The following is an 18,369-nucleotide window of genomic DNA, read 5'->3' on the forward strand; positions in this document are numbered from 1 at the left end:
CACACACTCACACTCCGAGACACACACACACTCACACTCCGAGACACACACACACTCACACTCCGAGACACACACACACTCACACTCCGAGACACACACACACTCACACTCCGAGACACACACACACTCACACTCCGAGACACACATACACAGGTCCCAGACTAAACAGGCTTGATATCATGGGCATGTTGCTCGGCGTTCTCCTAATTCACTGCCCACTCGGACTATTTTCAGAAATCCACCTCCTTCTACAGCGATCTGGGTTTTAAACAGAAATAGAGCTGCACAGTTTTTTTTGATGAATAATTCCTTGGCTGTGTGCCGTGTCAGCGCCGCCCCCGGTGTTCTTTCCCTGGGTCTGCCTGGTGGGTGGCTGCTGTAACTGTGAACTCGTACGTCACTGAAGGAGGATGCAGAGGATTACAGTGAATCTGCAGCTCCCAACACACACAGCACACAGGCTGAACACTCACTGAAACTACATTTACTCTTCATTGCTTTAACACGTGCATTCAGCCCAGTCAGGCCTTTATAAATAATTCAGAAAACTCCAGCCAAACGCCGGCATGTGGCCAAACACCCGAACTAAAGCATTTCCAAAACCTGCTCTGTTTGTGCAGATCATTAAAACACATGAATGCTGAGCTCCGTTAAAAAGCCATTATAAACAAGACGCCAGCCCATTAACCAGTTCTAATTAAAGCTGATAACCAATGTCCATTATCTTTAATTAACCCAGGAATTTGTGATAATGTATTATTAAATATCAGCCTGAAGCAACACACAACAAAAGACACAATCAACGGATAAACGACTACATGGGACTTTAATGCTGCAATAATCCATTTTTTATTTCTTGTGCAAAAGACACTTGTACAAATGACCTGGAGAGTAAATAAAATATAATCAAATTAAGATCAAGACGTGACTGAGAAAAAGAAGGAAAAGAAGTGAATGAGAAAACTCTAACTGTGTCTCCATAACTGCAGCGCAGAGACACGTGCACTCACAGAGACAGAGACACGCACAGAGCAGAAACACGGACACAGAGACACGTGCACTCACAGAGACAGAGACACGCACAGAGCAGAAACACGGACACAGACACGTGTGCTCACAGAGACAGAGACACGCACAGAGCAGAAACACGGACACAGAGACACGTGCGCTCACAGAGACAGAGACACGCACAGAGCAGAAACACGGACACAGAGACACGTGCACTCACAAAGACAGAGACACGCACAGAGCAGAAACACAGACACAGACACGTGCACTCACAGAGACAGAGACACACACAGAGACACGTGTACTCACAGAGACAGAGACGGGCACAGAGCAGAAACACGGATACACAGAGCAGAGGCCTGGACACAGAGACACGGACACACAGACACGTGCACACACAGAGCACAGAGCAGAGACCCGGACACAGAGACACGTGCACACACAGAGCAGAGAACTGGACACAGAGACACGTGCACACACAGAGCAGAGACCTGGACACAGAGACACGTGCACACACAGAGCAGAGAACTGGACACAGAGACACGTGCACACACAGAGCAGAGACCTGGACACAGAGACACGTGCACACAGAGCACAGAGCAGAGACCTGGACACAGAGACACGTGCACACAGAGCACAGAGCAGAGACCTGGACACACAGACACGTGCACACACAGAGCACAAAGCAGAGACCCGGACACAGAGACACGTGCACACACAGAGCAGAGACCTGGACACAGAGACACGTGCACACACAGAGCACAGAGCAGAGACCTGGACACACAGACACGTGCACACACAGAGCACAAAGCAGAGACCCGGACACAGAGACACGTGCACACACAGAGCAGAGACCTGGACACAGAGACACGTGCACTCACAGAGCAGAGACCTGGACACAGAGACACGTGCACACACAGAGCAGAGACCTGGACACAGAGACACGTGCACACACAGAGCAGAGACCTGGACACAGAGACACGTGCACACACAGAGCAGAGACCTGGACACAGAGACACGTGCACACACAGAGCACAGAGCAGAGACCTGGACACAGAGACACATGCACACACAGAGCACAGAGCAGAGACCTGGACACACAGACACGTGCACACACAGAGCACAAAGCAGAGACCCGGACACAGAGACACATGCACACACAGAGCACAAAGCAGAGACCCGGACACAGAGACACGTGCACACACAGAGCAGAGACCTGGACACAGAGACACGTGCACACACAGAGCAGAGACCTGGACACAGAGACACGTGCACACACAGAGCAGAGACCTGGACACAGAGACAAGTGCACACACAGAGCACAGAGCAGAGACCCGGACACAGAGACATGTGCACACACAGAGCAGAGACCCGGACACACAGACACAGAGACACACACAGAGCAGAGACCTGGACACACAGACACACACAGAGCAGAGACCTGGACACAGAGACACGTGCACACACAGAGCAGAGACCCGAACACACAGACAGAGAGACACACACAGAGCAGAGACCTGGACACACAGACAGAGAGACACACACAGAGCAGAGACCTGGACACACAGACAGAGAGACACACACAGAGCAGAGACCTGGACACACAGACAGAGACACACACACAGAGCAGGAACGTGGACACAGAGACAGACGTGCACACAGAGACGCGCACACAGAGACAGAGACACACACACAGAGCAGGAACGTGGACACAGAGACAGACGCGTGCACAGAGCAGATATGCGGGCACAGAGATGCAGACACAGAGATGCAGGCGCACAGAAACAGAGACATGGACACAGACGCAGACACAGGTGCACAGAGACATGCATGTGCATAGAGAAAGAGACACGCACACAGAGACAGAGATGCAGACACAGACACGTGTACACACAGAGACACGTGTACACACAGAGACACGCACATGTACAGAAACGCACAGAGACACACACACACTAAAATAAACCTTGCCATGTGTGTGTGTGTATGTGTGTGTGTGTATGTGTGTGTGTGTGTGTGTGTGTGTGTGTGTGTGTGTGAGATACACTCACCAAGGCGTGAGAGGTGATGACGGTAGGTGTGAGCGTGTTTGTGGTGCTGCCTGGGGCCAGTAAACTGTTCACTGCTGCACTGACTTTATCCAAAGAGAGGCCCGGGGGGAGCTGAGTGGGAGATGAGGGAAGCTCTAGCACGCGAGGCTTCTTGGATTTGGGCGGCTGCACTTCCTGAGTGGAGGCTGGTTGCTGTGTTGCTGCGCTGGTGCTCGTGTCCTCCACTGAGACACACCCATAAGAAAAGTAGATTAATATCAAATAATAGTGGTCATAATAACCAGATGAACGTGCTGGAATGTACCAGGTGGATGAGATTCGTCCTTCTGCTCGGATTCTACCACCGGCTGAACCACAGGCTCAGGGCAGGAAGGTGGAGAAGCATCGACAGGCACTGGAGCCTCCGCAACCACTGGAGTGGACACAGGGATTGTCTAGGACGGAAGAGCCAGGGCACATTAATTATCTGACTGTACCGTTTGCACTGTAAACAGAGAGTATTCTGAAGAGAGATCCTTACCTCAGCTTCAGGTTTGACGTCCAGGTCCACGATGTCCAGCAGGTCTTCATGTCCAGCAGGAGCGATGCTTGGGTGCTCTTTGGCTTCCCCTACTGATTGAGGCTTTATGACCACAAATACAGGGTGACCCTGCTGAGAGCTGACCACGCAGTCGCTACCGGCTACCTGGATCAGCGACGTCAGAGAGCTGGGGTCGGACACGCTCGTCAGGTAGATCTGAGGGGGATCGCCGAGCGCCTGGTTCTTCTGCGGCTGTCCGTTCTGCGGGAAACGTAAAAGAGACGTATTGAGTATTGGAGGAACGAGAGAAATGGCTCTGTAGGAGACAGAAGCAGACAATGGAGACAGATGAAACGTTTTGGACATCTTCAACGTACATGCAAATTCCTGTGTTAAGGTTGCCAAGTGGTAGCTATTGTACTAATTGTAATGTGTTCCTGATCCTGAACTAGTCCTGAAAAGAGAAGCTTTAAAATGTACTACTGTAAACCCGACTGAAGCCTATTTTCACACACTGAGCGCCAAAAAAATAAATAAATAAAAAATCAAGACGCTGGCACAAGGAGCAGGATTATTTGGCTCCTGACGGAGTGTGAGGTCAGTCTGAGTGAACAGGAGCGTATGAACCAAAACACAGAGCCAAACAGATCCGGCAGTGAAAATGAAAAGCAACAGAAATGTCAGGAGCTGCAGCATGAAAACAAAAAGCTCTTTATTTTCCTCTTTTCTTTGTGACTGGCACAAAGAGCCCCCCTAAGGCTGTGGCACCTCTGTTTGTTTCACCATCACCTACTCACATGTTAGGACTCGTACTTTATTTTAAATGGTGCCAGGTTTGCTTCAGTTCAGCAGAAAGTTACAAACTGGGTATAACATCACAACAAAATCACCAAGATATCACTCACGGGCTAATCGTAATCCTCCCTCAAGTCGTGCAAGTCGGGCAGTGTATTCAAGGCTTAACGGGTCCTGGTCCAACACAGCATGACAATAAGACTCACACACACAGTGACTGATACAACAACACTGTGCCTGCCAAATTAGCTGATAACAGCAGGCACAATAAACATGTTTACTCTGTGGGACTAAATTATAACGGGTGTAAACAAGGCCTAATAAAGCATTGCTTGAAATTAAAATGTAATTTTCTTTACGGCATACTTTCCGTGCCGGCTCAGCGGAAAACAAAGCGTGACAATTTAGCAGCGATAAATAATGCACAAAGGAAGTCTCAAGTCCCAGAAAAAAATAGTATGGACAGAAGAGAAGACAATAGGGTGCGATTAGACATGGAATTATTTTTAAATTGTCCTTGCCTGACTGATTGTTAGGTTGAGCGTGTAGGGTTTGCATTAAAACATATAATAAATATAATAAACATTATAAGTGCTTAGACTGTGAACATGCAGGATGGAACAGGATGCAGTGACAAATCTGCACCTAATTCACGCTGAGTAACCCACCGTAGGGGCAGCAGCAGGGGCAGAGGGCGTCTGTGGGCTGAGGGCAGGAGTGGCGCAGGGTGACGGCTGCGTCACGATCACCTGCAGCCCGCCGCTGTCGGCTGGAGCCGGAGCGACCACTGCGGCCTGCTGAGCTTCTGTCGGACACACCAGCATCTAGACGACATAAACATGACATTTCTGTATCATTTTTATTTATTTATTTATTTACACACCGTTACAATTCAGTCTATGACCTATCAAACCAGTATCTATGTATTTATTGAGTCTTCAGAGCATTTCTGTATGAGGCTTTAGATAAGGACGTCTGCCTCACCTCTTGCAGCGGCCGCTCGGTGCTGCCGAGTTTGGGCGTGTTCTCCACGGGCAGCTCCGTTTTCACAACTTTGCTGGAGCTCTTGCATGGTGTCTGCAGGGACTGGATGGTGAAGGTGGAGTAAAGCCCAGACTTCATGTAGTCGTTGCGGGAGCTACGCTGCACTGAGCTAGGAGACGAGCGCTGAGGCTGCTGCAGGCTCTTAGACAGGCAGGCCACGGTAGCACCGGTGCCCCCCGCTGCTTTAGACTGGACAGACGCCTCGGTTTTCTCTCCGCCGATGAGCCTCTGGGTCTCCTCGGGGCTTCGGAGGCCATCGGCCGAGTTAGGGTCGGGGAATGTGACGAACTTGTAGACGAACTTCTGACCGCTTACTTTCTTTATGATGTTCTGTTGAGAAAGACAAAGCTGACTAGTCGAGGGAATCTGCACAACACGTGTTCGAGCGAACTGGTTGGTTAGTATTCTGCCTCCCAGACTAGTTATTAATTTAGTACATGAACATTAACAAGGCTTTCCCATATCCTCAAATCCACATGCACGAAGAGCATGAGAATACGCTACAATGCCATGATAGTGATTTTTCATATTAGATCAGACCTGAGCCGTTTCTTCATCAGAGCATGTGGTAAGCCCCGCCTCCTCTACGTTTCCAATTATACTGGAGCCGATCAAATACTGAGACTGACGCTCAAAAACAAGCTACTGCGTTCAAATATATATAGAACATCAGTAATACTAACATCCAGAATAAACACACCGCGTCTCTCTCACGCTCACCTTGTCGTAGTAGTAGCGCAGCGCGCGGCTCAGCTTGTCGTAGTTCATGTTTGTTTTGTTCTTGCGCAGCCCCCAGAGCCGCGCCACCTCCTCGGCATCCAGCAGCTTAAACTCGCCATCGTTGGACGTCCAGGAGATCAGGTGCCGCTGGTTCTGGTCATCCAGGAGATGTAGCAGAAACTGCCACAGCGTGATGGATGGGTCCATGGCTGCACACAAACATGAACTATACACGTGAATAAAAAAGCAAAGATCTATATGTTAAAACAAGCCATCAGAAATAATCTTACAAGAATTACCACCGATGCATAATCTCCTGCACATGCTGCGCACTAAATCATTACATAGAAACTGCTCAGGGAGAGTGTTTGGCCTTTAGGACTGACTCATTCACTGCAGTGATGAAGTGCAGCTCTGTTACACCATGTCCAGGCTTAGGTAGTCTGCTTACGACTGATATTATTCAGTGGTAACTAAAATGAAGCTACAAGTGTATTATAAAATCTTACCTGAGCTAAAAGGAGACATTAGAAGCAGAGCTGACCCTGAAAACCTTAAAGGTGCAGTGTGTAATTTTTTAAAAATGTCTCTGGATATGTAAAAACTAATAAACTATTTATAAATGTATATTAGAGATTATATTAGTATTAAAGACACTATTGTCATTCTATTATTCTGATGATTCTGTTTCAAACCTTTTTTGAAAACCGCTTTAAATGTTCTGACCCAGAAATTAGCTAAATAAATAAATAAATAAATAAATCCCACAAAAGGCACATGTAATTTCAAATAAAGGGTCAGGCCAGTTACGGGAAGTGTTTTCATATTGACTACCAGTAATTTTCTGGGTGTGAAAATTACAGACGGATTCTTTAAACTATCCAAACACCCGCTACATTACCTGAGCTTGATCAGATTTTCAGTGGATAAGCAGGTTAGCAGAATAAAACACACCACCTCTAAAAGTGTGAAACGTGTTTTTATCGCTCCACGATCTGGAAACGTTTCTGTTCCACAGTCAATCGCTGTGACCTTCTTTTCATTCTGATATCACAGGCACATGACCAGCTCTTGGCTCTTCAGCTCAAAAGCGTACGAGGGCAAGCGAGACAAAGTCAGAGATAAGAGAGCTATTATGCAGAGATGAACATTATAAAGTTCTGCTATTAAGCGGCATTTGTTTGTCAAGTAGGGAATCAAGGTAATAACATTAGATCAGTGAACTACCGAGAACCTAGAGCTTACTGACTAACTGACTGCAAAATGGAGCCATTTATTTTAAAAAATAAATAAATAAAATAAAATAAAATAAATAAATAAAATTTCTGCTTGTCATAATAAATTACATGAAAACAAAAATGTCAAAATCCATTACAATAATTATTATTATTAGTGATAAAAAAAAGTATTAAATGTTACAATAAATTCAGCTGAATTTGGAAGTAAATATTAAAAAAATTGGTTAGAAAAATATATTCATATACATGTGATATAAGTGTGATAAAATTCATCACAATCCCAATATTATACCAAACTTAAAAGGAAAAATAATATATTTAATTTAAAAATAGTTTAATAATTTCTTTTCACATTATTTTATTTATTCCAAAAAAATATATTAAAAATAAAGGAAAGATCTTTGTGTATTTCTGATGCTTGCACTGGATTCTGAGAACAGCTAGAACCTGGGGTTCTTGTTAGGACAGACTCTTAGCAGGAGAACCGCAGACGGGAGTCTGAGAGCCGAGGACGTGTGTCACGAATTTTATAAAAGCATTTTTTTTTTTTTTGAGGCTGCAAATTAACCTTATTTCCATTCACCCTTTTCTCGGTCTAATTACGTAAGTGGTACTGAACACCTTAGAAACCATCACCATGGTAAAAGCGTTGAAGCAACAGTAACTATGGAATAAAGAGAGCGTGTGAAATCTCCTGCGCCACATCGGCGGCAGCTGAAATGACTGCAAACACAATCACGGCGACTTCCGTGGCACTGGAGGAAGACTAATGGAGGAGTAATTTAACATTCATTACTATTAATCCTACGGGCTACGGGCTGGTAGGGGAACATAGAACCTACAGTAAAGAGCTGAGACGCTGCAGCAAGGCATTCACTGGTTTTATTTCATTTAAATCTCTTTTCATTCCTTTAGCTGATATTCTCTGGATAACTAGTGGCATCTCTGAATGCAACTAGAGACGAGAATCTGGGTCAAAGGAAAAAAGTCCCAGGCACGTGTGTGTGTGTGTGTGTGTGTGTGAGATAGAGACAAAAAAAAGGCCACATCAACATGATGACATTTTTCTATTACTATATACAGTTTTACACGGTTAAGTCATTCATGTTTTGACAAAATAGGCAACAAGAACAAATATGAAGGCAGGTTCAAATAGTAAAAATTGCAGAAGTGGGCAAGATCACAGAATTTCTACATGAGTGGGCGGGATTAGACAGAATTTCTATTAGAGTAGGTGGGATTAAAACAAACTTTCTATAGATTTGGGTAGGATTAGAAAGATTTTTTTTATAGGATTGGGTAGGATTAGAAAGATTTTTTTATTAGAATGGGCGGGATTATACAGAATTTTTATAGGAGTGGCCGGGATTAGACAGACTTACTATAGGAGTGGGTGGGATTAGAAGGACTTTCTATACAAGTGGGCAGGATTAGAAGGACTTTCTATAGGAGTAGGTGGGATTAGACAGATTTCTATAGGAGTGGGCAGGATTAGGGAGAATTTCTATTAGAGTGGGAAGGATTTGTCAGAAGGAGTGGGAGGGATTTTGAAAGACTTTCTACGAGAGTGGGTGAAATTAGACGGACTTTATATAGAAGTGGGCGGGATTAGACAGAATTTCTATAGGAATGGGCAGGATTAGAAGAACTTTTGATAGAAGTGAGAGGAATTAGACTGGCTTTCTATAGGAGTGGGAGGGATTAGACAGATTTCTATAGGAGTGGGCAGGATTAGGGAGAATTTCTATTAGAGTGGGAAGGATTTGTCAGAAGGAGTGGGAGGGATTTTGAAAGACTTTCTATAGGAGTGAGCAGGATCAGAAAGACTTTCCAGAGAGTGGGTGGGATTAGAAAGACTTTCTAGAGATTGGGTAGGATAAGACATGCTTTCTATAGGAGTGGGCAGGATTAGACAGATTTTCTAAAGATGTGGGTGGAATTAGAAGGACTTTCTATAGGAGTGGGAGGGATTTGATGGAATTTTTATAGGAGTGGAAGGGATTAAAACTACTTTCTATACGAGTTTGAGGGATTAGACAGATTTCTATAGAAGAGGGCGGAATTAAACAGACTTTCTGTAGGAGTGGGCGGGATCAGACAGACTTTCTATAGTAAAAAAACATTTCTCATCTAATGCACACCAATCATCCAATCAGAGCAAGCCTAGAGACACAAAGTGAAGCGTAAAAATGTGACATGAGAATCTGTAAAGGTACAGAGTAGATTTCTGCGATTAATCCACACCACACACTTGAAGAAAAACGTTAAGAAGCAGAACAACCGAGGATTCGTAGGCAGAGTAGGCAGTTTCCAGTTTCATGCTGCACAATTAAATAATAGTGCTCCTAATAGTTACTAGTGTAAAACATTTTGTGTGTCCGGTTTTGATATTCTCTCTTTTCTCGGGCACTACAGCTCGGTCCTTTGGTTCAAGTTTGCATCTCGGAATCGTGTTCAGTTCACTTCCTGTATGAGCAACAAATTTGCTTTCTCACTGTGAGAAACGAATGCACCGCGAGAGCGAATGCAAAGCGAGACCATATCACCCACACACTCTCAGACAGACTGGCGGCTGTGTTCACACCTGGCAAACAAACACCCTAAAGAGCCAAACACATTCAGACTAAACACTACACTTCACCCTACAGCCAGACTTCTACCATCCATTAAAGTATGAAATGTTTCTTCAGACAAAAGTGGCCAAGTATTGACTGCTGTCACAAAAAGGGGAGAGTTGATTGACAGGACGTGTGACCAATCATAGATAATTTCCCATAAATCATCAGGAAAAAAAAAACAAAGTCTCTCTCTGTCTCTCCCTCGGTCTCTAACATGCCCTCTGTCTCTCCGTCTCTCTTCCTCCTTCTGTCTCTCCTTCTCTCTCTCTCTCTCCTCTCTGTCTTTACTTCTCTCTCTCCCTCTGTATCTTCCTCTCTCCCTCTGTCTCTCCATCTCGCTCTCCTTCTGTCTCTCCCTCCCTCTCTTTCTCCCTCCGTTTCACCTTCTCTCTCCCTCCCGCTCCCTCTGTCTCTCTCTCCCCCTCTCTCTCTCTCTCTCTCTCCATATCACACTATCAGGATTTCAAGTATTTTTTTGTTTTTGTGATTGTTGCGGCCAAAAATGCTTGATTTTCCTGCGACCTTTTTCAGAATTGGCGACAACTTGTGAAATGGTTTGTGCTTTTTTTTTTTTTTTTTTGGGTACTTGCATTGGCGAAATCACAAGCACATGATTCTTCTGTTAATTTCCTCCCAGTGAGACACATACTTGACTTCAAATGACTTCCTATAAGAGCTGCACTCATGTCCCACGCACATGAATGAAAGACGGCTCAGGTTGAACGCACGTGGCGACGTCAGACGTCATGCCCCCTCCCAAATCTGTAGAAAATCTGCAGTTATCTGAAAAATTGCAAACTCCACTAAGTATCATGGGGAGTTGGCTTGATTTCGTTTCATTTCTGCAATCAAAAAATATAAAATATCCTGGAGAGACTGATTTTATAAAAAACATTTTGATGATTTTATATGACATTTTCCCTTTTACAAAATATGACTGTGATTATAGAGTCTACAAAATATGATTATTAGAAAGAAATCTATTTATTATGCATAAAAATATTGACGGGAAAATAAAAAAATGAAATAAAATAAATGCTGTAAAAAAAAAATTTGTCGAGTATATTAAATTCAATGAAATCAGCTGCTTCCAGAGATTTTTATAGAAATTTATGTTTAAAAAAACAGCGTCACAATAAATCATAATATTAAGTTTATATGATCAGTAATTAATTTTATTCGAGCAGTAACCCAATATCAATAATCGAATTCGGTACAGAACTGTTATTTTATTGCAGCTATTTTATAGTTTTTGTTTCATGTACTACCAACATCAAGCTGTATTAAAGCTATATAACACAGAAAAATTAGATATATAAATATATCTCTCTAAAGACACTAACACTTATAATGAACGCATTAAGGTCCGTCTCTGATCACTGAATAAACCTAGCAGGTCATGTCAGGACGCTGAACTAATTTTACACCGAATCTCCCAAAGTAAACTAGAGACTGAAGGTTTATAGCAGAATTGAAATGTTTCTGTGGCTTGTAAAAGTCTGGATTAGAGCCAGTTTGGCAGAGCGGAAGGTCAATGCAAGCTGGCAGGTCACTGACTTCATGACGTTAGAGGTTGCACTATCAGGTCTAACTGGACCAGTTGAGGCCGGCTCACTGAGGTCAGGAGTCACGTACGCTTACGCCTCGGCTTATATCCAGTCACTGCTATGAAGACGTGTAAATCTGGGAACAGTTCAGAGGCGAACTCATGAAACGCCTCCAAAGGTATGATACACTATATTGCCAAAAGTTTTGGGACGTCTGCCTTTACATGCACATGAATGTAATATGGAGTTGTTCCGCCCTTTGCAACTATAACAGCTTCAACTCTTCTGGGAAGGCTTTCCACAAGGTTTAGGAGTGTGTTTATGGGAATTTTTGACCATTCTTCTAGAAGCGCATTTGTGAGGTCAGGCACTGATGTTGGATTAGAAGGTCTTGCTCACAGTCTCCACTCTAATTCATCCCAAAGGTGTTCTATCAGGTTGAGGTCAGGACTCTGTGCAGGACAGTCAAGTTCCTCCACACCAAACTCACTCATCCATGTCTTTATGGACCTTGCTTTGTGCACTGGTGTGCAGTCATGTTGGAACAGGAAGGGGTCATCCCCAAACTGTTCCCACAAAGTTGGGAGCATGAAATTGTCCAAAATATCTTGGTATGAAGCTGAAGCTTTAAGAGTTCCTTTCACTGGAACTAAGGGGTCGAGCCCAACCCCTGAAAAACAACGATTTGGAGGGGTGTCCCAAAACTTTTGGCAATATAGTGTATAAAATGGACCTGGGCTGCCGTTAGGACAAAGGTTGAATAAAAAAAATAAATAAAAAATACAGCATTGAGATATTTGCTAGGGGAGAAAAGCTCATATGTATACATCTAAGTGTATAGGTCAAAGTCCTTAAACGATCTCGCCACAACAAAAACCTTAGCAGCTTTTGGATCTCGTGAGATGTTATTCGCTTTGAGCGATTTCATCATCCCTACAACATATAACACTGCTATGACATCCAATAACGTTTACTCTATTACACGGTATGAGCTAACAGCTTAACACCGCTAGGACAAGATCTCTCTCAAAAATAGACCTAAGGAGCGAGCTAAAACCCCTGAGCAGATCGTTCCAGATTATGATTTGACCATAGGCTAATCTCAAGTTATACTGGGGGGGAAAGACTCGCTTGTATAAATGGTGTTAAATAATGATGATAATTAGAAAGTGATAAATATGAGTGAGTGAGTGTGTAAGTGGGTGAGTGAGTTAGTGACTAAGTGTGTTAGTGGATGAGGGTGTATGAGTGAGTGAGTGTTGGTGAGTGAATGGCAGAGTGTGTGTGTGTGTGTGTGTGTGTGTGTGTCTGAGTGACTGACTGTGTTAGTGAGTGAGTGAGTGCCTGAAAAAGTAAAGTTATATAAGAAGGACAGATTTACAAAGAAGGAAAGAGAGAAAGATTCATTTGTATACGGATAAATGAATGTAATATCGTAGACATGATCCTTATCACAAGGCTATTACACTCTAATGAATACAAGCAAACCCACACACACACACACCTGTTTGCACAGACGGGAAGGGGGATGAATAAAAGAGCAGATAGAGAGAGGGCCGGTGGAGGAAGGGCCAGTATAAATCCGTTTTCACTTGTCAGGCATGATCGCCTCGGGAGGATGGAGAGAGGCCTGTGATCTTTAATAGCCAATTATCTTCAGTTCTCCAGCGGCGAGGCCTGGCACGATTTATAACACCTGAGAGCGAGCAAGCTGAGCGGCCAGACACATGCAGAATTAATGTTAGCATAAAATCATGGCCTGCCAAACAAAAAAAAAAAGAAAAAAGACTCACACCAAAAGCTAGCATCAGAACGAGCTCACCGCTTACGAACGGAGGGAAGGGCAACATATTTATTCTCTACGCTCTAAGTGCTACAGGATTGAAAGCTTTGGGGTAATAAATATGAGCTCACCAGTTGCGGCACCGAGCGCAAGAAGCTGCAGATGTATTGCATTTTTATAAGAGAGCCAAGGCATAAAAAGACAAAAAATAACATTTGCTGCATTTGGCAGACTCCACTATCCAGAAGGACTTATATTTTATTTCATCTTATACAAATTGAGGGTTAAGGGCCTTCGTCAGGGGCCCAGCAGGGACAGCTTGGTGGACCTGGGACTTAAACCTACAACCTTCTGATCATTTGTCCAACAAATTAACAAATTAAGGCTATCACATCCCTCATAACGAGTGCAAGAATATATAATAATATATAATATAATAGATAAGAGTGTTTACATTATCATCATTTACACTATTAAAGCAGAATATTAATATAAAAAAATAATAAACCCTGGTATTTCCAAGAGAAGGCAAGCCGTTCAACACAAGACCTGAGTGTCTCAAGTGGTTAAGGCTCAGGGTTGTTAAATAGAAATTTGGGTTCAAGCCCCAGCATGACCAAGCTGCTGCTGTTGGGCCCCTGAGCAAGGCCCTCAACCCTCTGTGCTCCTGAGGTAGTGTATAAAACCTGATCCTGATAAAAATTTAAAAAATCACCAGGATCTGCTGCTACAGGAAACTAAGGTATCTCAAGGCATCTTCCTCAAACCGTCTTGAGTTATTCCTTACACATCACTCCTCCACTAAAGTAATGCTCCCTTAGCGTGAAGACACGAGCGTGCTCTTATTCTATCCAGCTTCATCTCCACCTCACCTTTAAACTCAGCTCCTTACCCCGAGGAACGTGAATCCGTCCTACACGCGTGCTCCGAGGTCCCTCCAGATCATCTGCCATCTCAAAGTTAATACCGGCGTTAAAGTGGCGCCGGTTTTTATAAGCGTGCAGAGAAAGATAACAATGGAGAGGGTTGAAGCGCTGCCACGGGGGTAATAAAGCACTGCAGCATTACTGTTATTTAGATATGATTCTAATGTGATTCAGATTATTACTGAATTATGGATGTTGCCGTGGCGCCTGCCTAAGAGTCTTAGTCGTAATAGTCAGAAAGAGAAGAGTCGGTTCTCGAAGTCGATGTGTTGGAAGAAGGAAAAATGGGCAAGTGAGTGGCTTTGACGAGAGACTGTGATTTTTAGACAGGTTCCTGTGATGCACTATGTGAAAAAGTCAAGCTGGTGGAGGCTTCTGGGCTAAGACTGATGATGTTTTGGGAAACAATGAGTCCTGGCTTTCCTGTAGATGTTACTTTTTGACTCATATCAACTATGGAGAACATGGCTGCAGACAAAAAGAAAGCTCAAGTTTCACACGTTAATCAGGAAGGAAAATGATATAAGAACAGCTCCATGTTCTGTGGTTCGAGCCCTCAGATTGGGTTACCGGTATGTCTGTTCTCTTTTGGCCGTTCAGGATTCTCTGGTTTTCTCCATCCTCACAGAAACAAGTGGAACTATGATCATTTGGATCTAGGAGTAAACAAGGGGATGAATGAAGAAGCAGGCTGATGAGAGAGTGGACTGGCAAACGAGTGGACTGAGGAGCGTTCCAGCACCACCTCTGAGACACGCATCACAACATCGAGAAAAGCCTTTACACCTCTAGACTCCATGTTATCAAACGTCATAAGCCTCACTATCAGAAGTGCTCTCCCTCGCATTCCCGTCCTGTCTGATCTTGCTATACTGAAAGCAGTCGGTCTTTGTAAACACATCCAGCGCTTAAACCCCTGCAGCGCTGCTACTACTTTCAATAGTAATTCCATAAGATTTGGGAAAGACTATCAGACCATCGCAGTGGAGAGACTTGATGTTCCGGTTTGCAGAGAGACGTGCGGCGGCGGCGAACACGCTGAAGCATGTTACACATCAGGGAACACCACACAAAATAAACACTGAATTCCATGTGCTTTTTTTTTTTCTTTTTGTCCGATTCACATAAATATCCCCTGCTATAGAAACGCAACTGCTGTGGACATTTTATTAGGTACATCGCACTCAGGTGTGCAAGGAAAAAAAAAACACACAAAAACAACATGTGGTCTGAGTGAGTCGAGGTGGTCTCGCTCTGTTCTCGGGGAGGGGGGGAAACTCCAGTCTGAATCGACACGACCGCAGGAAGCGAAGCCAACACAACATGTTCTGAGTCTCAGCGTTTGTTTTTTTTCTTCTACGTCTGTTCTGTTTACCTGAACCGTGAAGCACAGAGCAGAAGAAATGTTCTGGAAATTTCACCTGACAAACAAAGAGAGGAAATAGATGCTATGTGAATGATTTAGATGATCATCAACAAATTCAGAAGATTTTCAGGCAGACACAAATCTCAGACCACCTTCTGATTTGTCTAGAAAACAGACGACGAACCAAAAGCATCAATTCCAACCTTAAGCAGTGGCCACTTTATTAGGCACACCTACCAAGTAGATGGTTCCTTAAATTTATTTATATATATATTTTAACATTTTTCTTAAATCTGCCCCTCTAGGTGCATATATTTTATTTAAAAAAAAAATCTGATCTGGCACCCATATAAAATCCATACAGCTTACAACTCAGTCTTAATATTAAATATTACAATCAAAAAAAAGTTTCAAAAACCTTCTGACACACAGTACACCGTTTCTCGGTTTGTTTTTGCTCTGCTTCACGAATGAAAGGCTCATTTCCCGCACAGGTGAAAAAAAAAAGAAGACATTTGCACCCAAGAAGTATGTAGGTGGTGCACGGATACTTCTTTAACGTGAAGAGGTTTCTTAAGATCGTGGCACAACTGAGAGCTTAAAAACAAGCTGCTTTCGAAGAGCACAGGAAAAAGGGTTTTAAACAGATCATTACAAGATTCTTTACAAGTTTGACTGTTCTTCTAATACAGCCTCTTTTTTGCTGACGAAATCTTTTCCTGTTGGAAAAACAAATCCAGCTACAAGCTGTCAAAAAAAACAAACACCGTGCTAGTATTTACAAGCAGACGGAAAGCAAAGCAATTAATGAAGTTGTTTCTCAATGAAGGGATTCTCCCCGTGTCCGTGTGGGTTTCCTCTGGGTTCTCCGGTTTCCTCCGTCATGCTGACTCTAAACTGCATCTGAACGTGCGTGAGTGTCCAAGAGTGTGTGTTGCTCTGAGACGATCTGTTGTCCCATCCTGCGTTCCTGGTTCCAGTCTCCCTTTTCCACCTCTTCCAGAAGATGAATAAATCATGTTTGCATTACTGTAGGACTTTGACGGTCATGTCCAACAGGTAGCTAAAGGGGATTTGGTCACAAAAGCAACCAGTGTGTGCATGCAAAACCGATCAGGAAGCATACTACAAAACCCTAACTCATTCCACATCACCTTTTTTTTCCTCTTTCTTTCTCTCTCTAACCCTGTTGCAAAAGCACTGATGCGCAATGCACACACACACACACATCAAATACAAATCACTATGCAGAGAGCAAGGTGTGAACTTGTCTGAACGCTTGTTTCCTTCCCTTCGCCTGCTAGCTAAAATAATCAGCACTCCCTAATGACACGAGTCCACATGCATTCATTATTCTAAGCATCTGGATATATATTTTAACACGGGGGGGGGGGACCCCACCATGAGCAGGGAAAGCGGAATGAACTCACCACTTATGAGAGGGTTGGAATCCATGTTTTTGCGTTTTGATCCTGTTTTGATTTTCAGCACACAATCCACATTACCCGCGTCTAGACGAAGCCAAAAGTCGCCTTTCGGGGCGAAAGCGAGCGCGATTCCGTGTTCGGATTATTGTTATTATCATTATATAAGAGTGCCGCGATGATGCTAACACGTACATGCACCTCTTCCTCCATGTTAGCCGCCGCAATGTTGTTAGCTAGCGAGCTAGCTGCTGAGCAACACCACCGTACCGACCGCTAAGGCACTCACGGCACGGACTGGTCTGATTTACGAATCAACTCGGGGAGGGGGGAAAGAAAAAGAGGAGGATTTATATATATTTATTTATCTATCTATATATATATAGATAGATATATTCTATAACACCTGGACTAGATTTCGATAACTAATAAATTCGTTAAAGCTAAAATGGTTAGCTAAATAATTAGCGACCCCTCCTCTTCTTCTTCTTCTTCTTCTTCTTCTTCTACTACTCCGTTGGTGCTGAAATAATGTCTAGTTTCATCCAAGTCCCGTGTACGAAAACAGATCTTCTCTCGTTTCCCACCATGGCTTAAAAACCAGCAATAAAAAAAATAAACATCACCAGTAAAGCTATCTAAAGTTTACCCGACGTCCCTGGCTCTCTATTAGTTTTAAAAACCCGATTATTCCTTTACACTTTGCTTTGCTTCCTGTTTTGTATTAAAAACGCGCTCACGTTAACTTCGACATTTCACTTTTCTCTCTCTCCCTCTCTGTTCATTGGAGTCCCTACGGGGCGCCTGCGTCACGTGACGTCAGTGAAAGAAGAAGGGGAGGGAAAAAAAAGCGAATGAAAAGATGAAAAGCAGAAGGATGACAATAATGTATTATGCATGTGCCAATCGTGAGAGGACAACAACAACAAAGCAAACCTTGCAAGGACAGGACAGGATTCCTGTTCCCACACACGCCATCTGTGCCCAGGTAGCAACTTGCAGGGGTGCCAATACTTTTGCACCCTCGACCAATTCGGTTCAGAGCTCTATATGTACTATTCACGAGCCAACGTGATCATATACACTACATGGCTACAAGTGTGTGACCTTTCCAGATTACTCCTCCATTTTTCTGCCCTTATATTTGAGCTCCACTGCTTTGTGAAGGTTTTCCACCAGATTATTGGAGCGTTAGTTAGATCAGACACTGATGTCGGGATGGTGAGGAGGTCTGGGGTTCCAGTCGGGGTTCCAGTTCAACCACAGATGTGTTCAGTGGAGTCAGAGTCAGATTATACAAACATTTTTGTGCTTCAAAACTTCATGTAG

The 18,369-nt window shown here is 43.8% G+C and overlaps 1 protein-coding gene across 2 annotated transcripts in view; it reads right to left on the reverse strand.

Annotated features, from left to right (window-relative positions):
* The window catches only part of elk1 (ETS transcription factor ELK1), a 32,628-nt gene extending 14,796 nt beyond the window's left edge, over positions 1-17,832 (reverse strand). The window contains exons 1-7 of one of the 2 annotated variants that reach the window (XM_058390639.1): positions 17,047-17,832; positions 6,139-6,347; positions 5,359-5,748; positions 5,043-5,198; positions 3,580-3,840; positions 3,364-3,493; positions 3,060-3,283 (exon numbers count right to left, since the gene is read on the reverse strand). In XM_058390639.1, the coding sequence (XP_058246622.1) occupies positions 3,060-3,283; positions 3,364-3,493; positions 3,580-3,840; positions 5,043-5,198; positions 5,359-5,748; positions 6,139-6,347; positions 17,047-17,071 (1,395 nt within the window). In that variant the 5' untranslated portion in view covers positions 17,072-17,832. Of the gene's footprint in view, positions 1-3,059; positions 3,284-3,363; positions 3,494-3,579; positions 3,841-5,042; positions 5,199-5,358; positions 5,749-6,138; positions 6,365-17,046 lie in introns of both variants that reach the window. The other variant, XM_058390640.1, reaches the window with a different exon arrangement.
* Between the last annotated feature and the right edge of the window lie 537 nt (positions 17,833-18,369).

The sequence above is a fragment of the Hemibagrus wyckioides genome, linkage group LG05, assembly GCF_019097595.1.
Source record: "Hemibagrus wyckioides isolate EC202008001 linkage group LG05, SWU_Hwy_1.0, whole genome shotgun sequence".
Classification (NCBI taxonomy): domain Eukaryota; kingdom Metazoa; phylum Chordata; class Actinopteri; order Siluriformes; family Bagridae; genus Hemibagrus; species Hemibagrus wyckioides.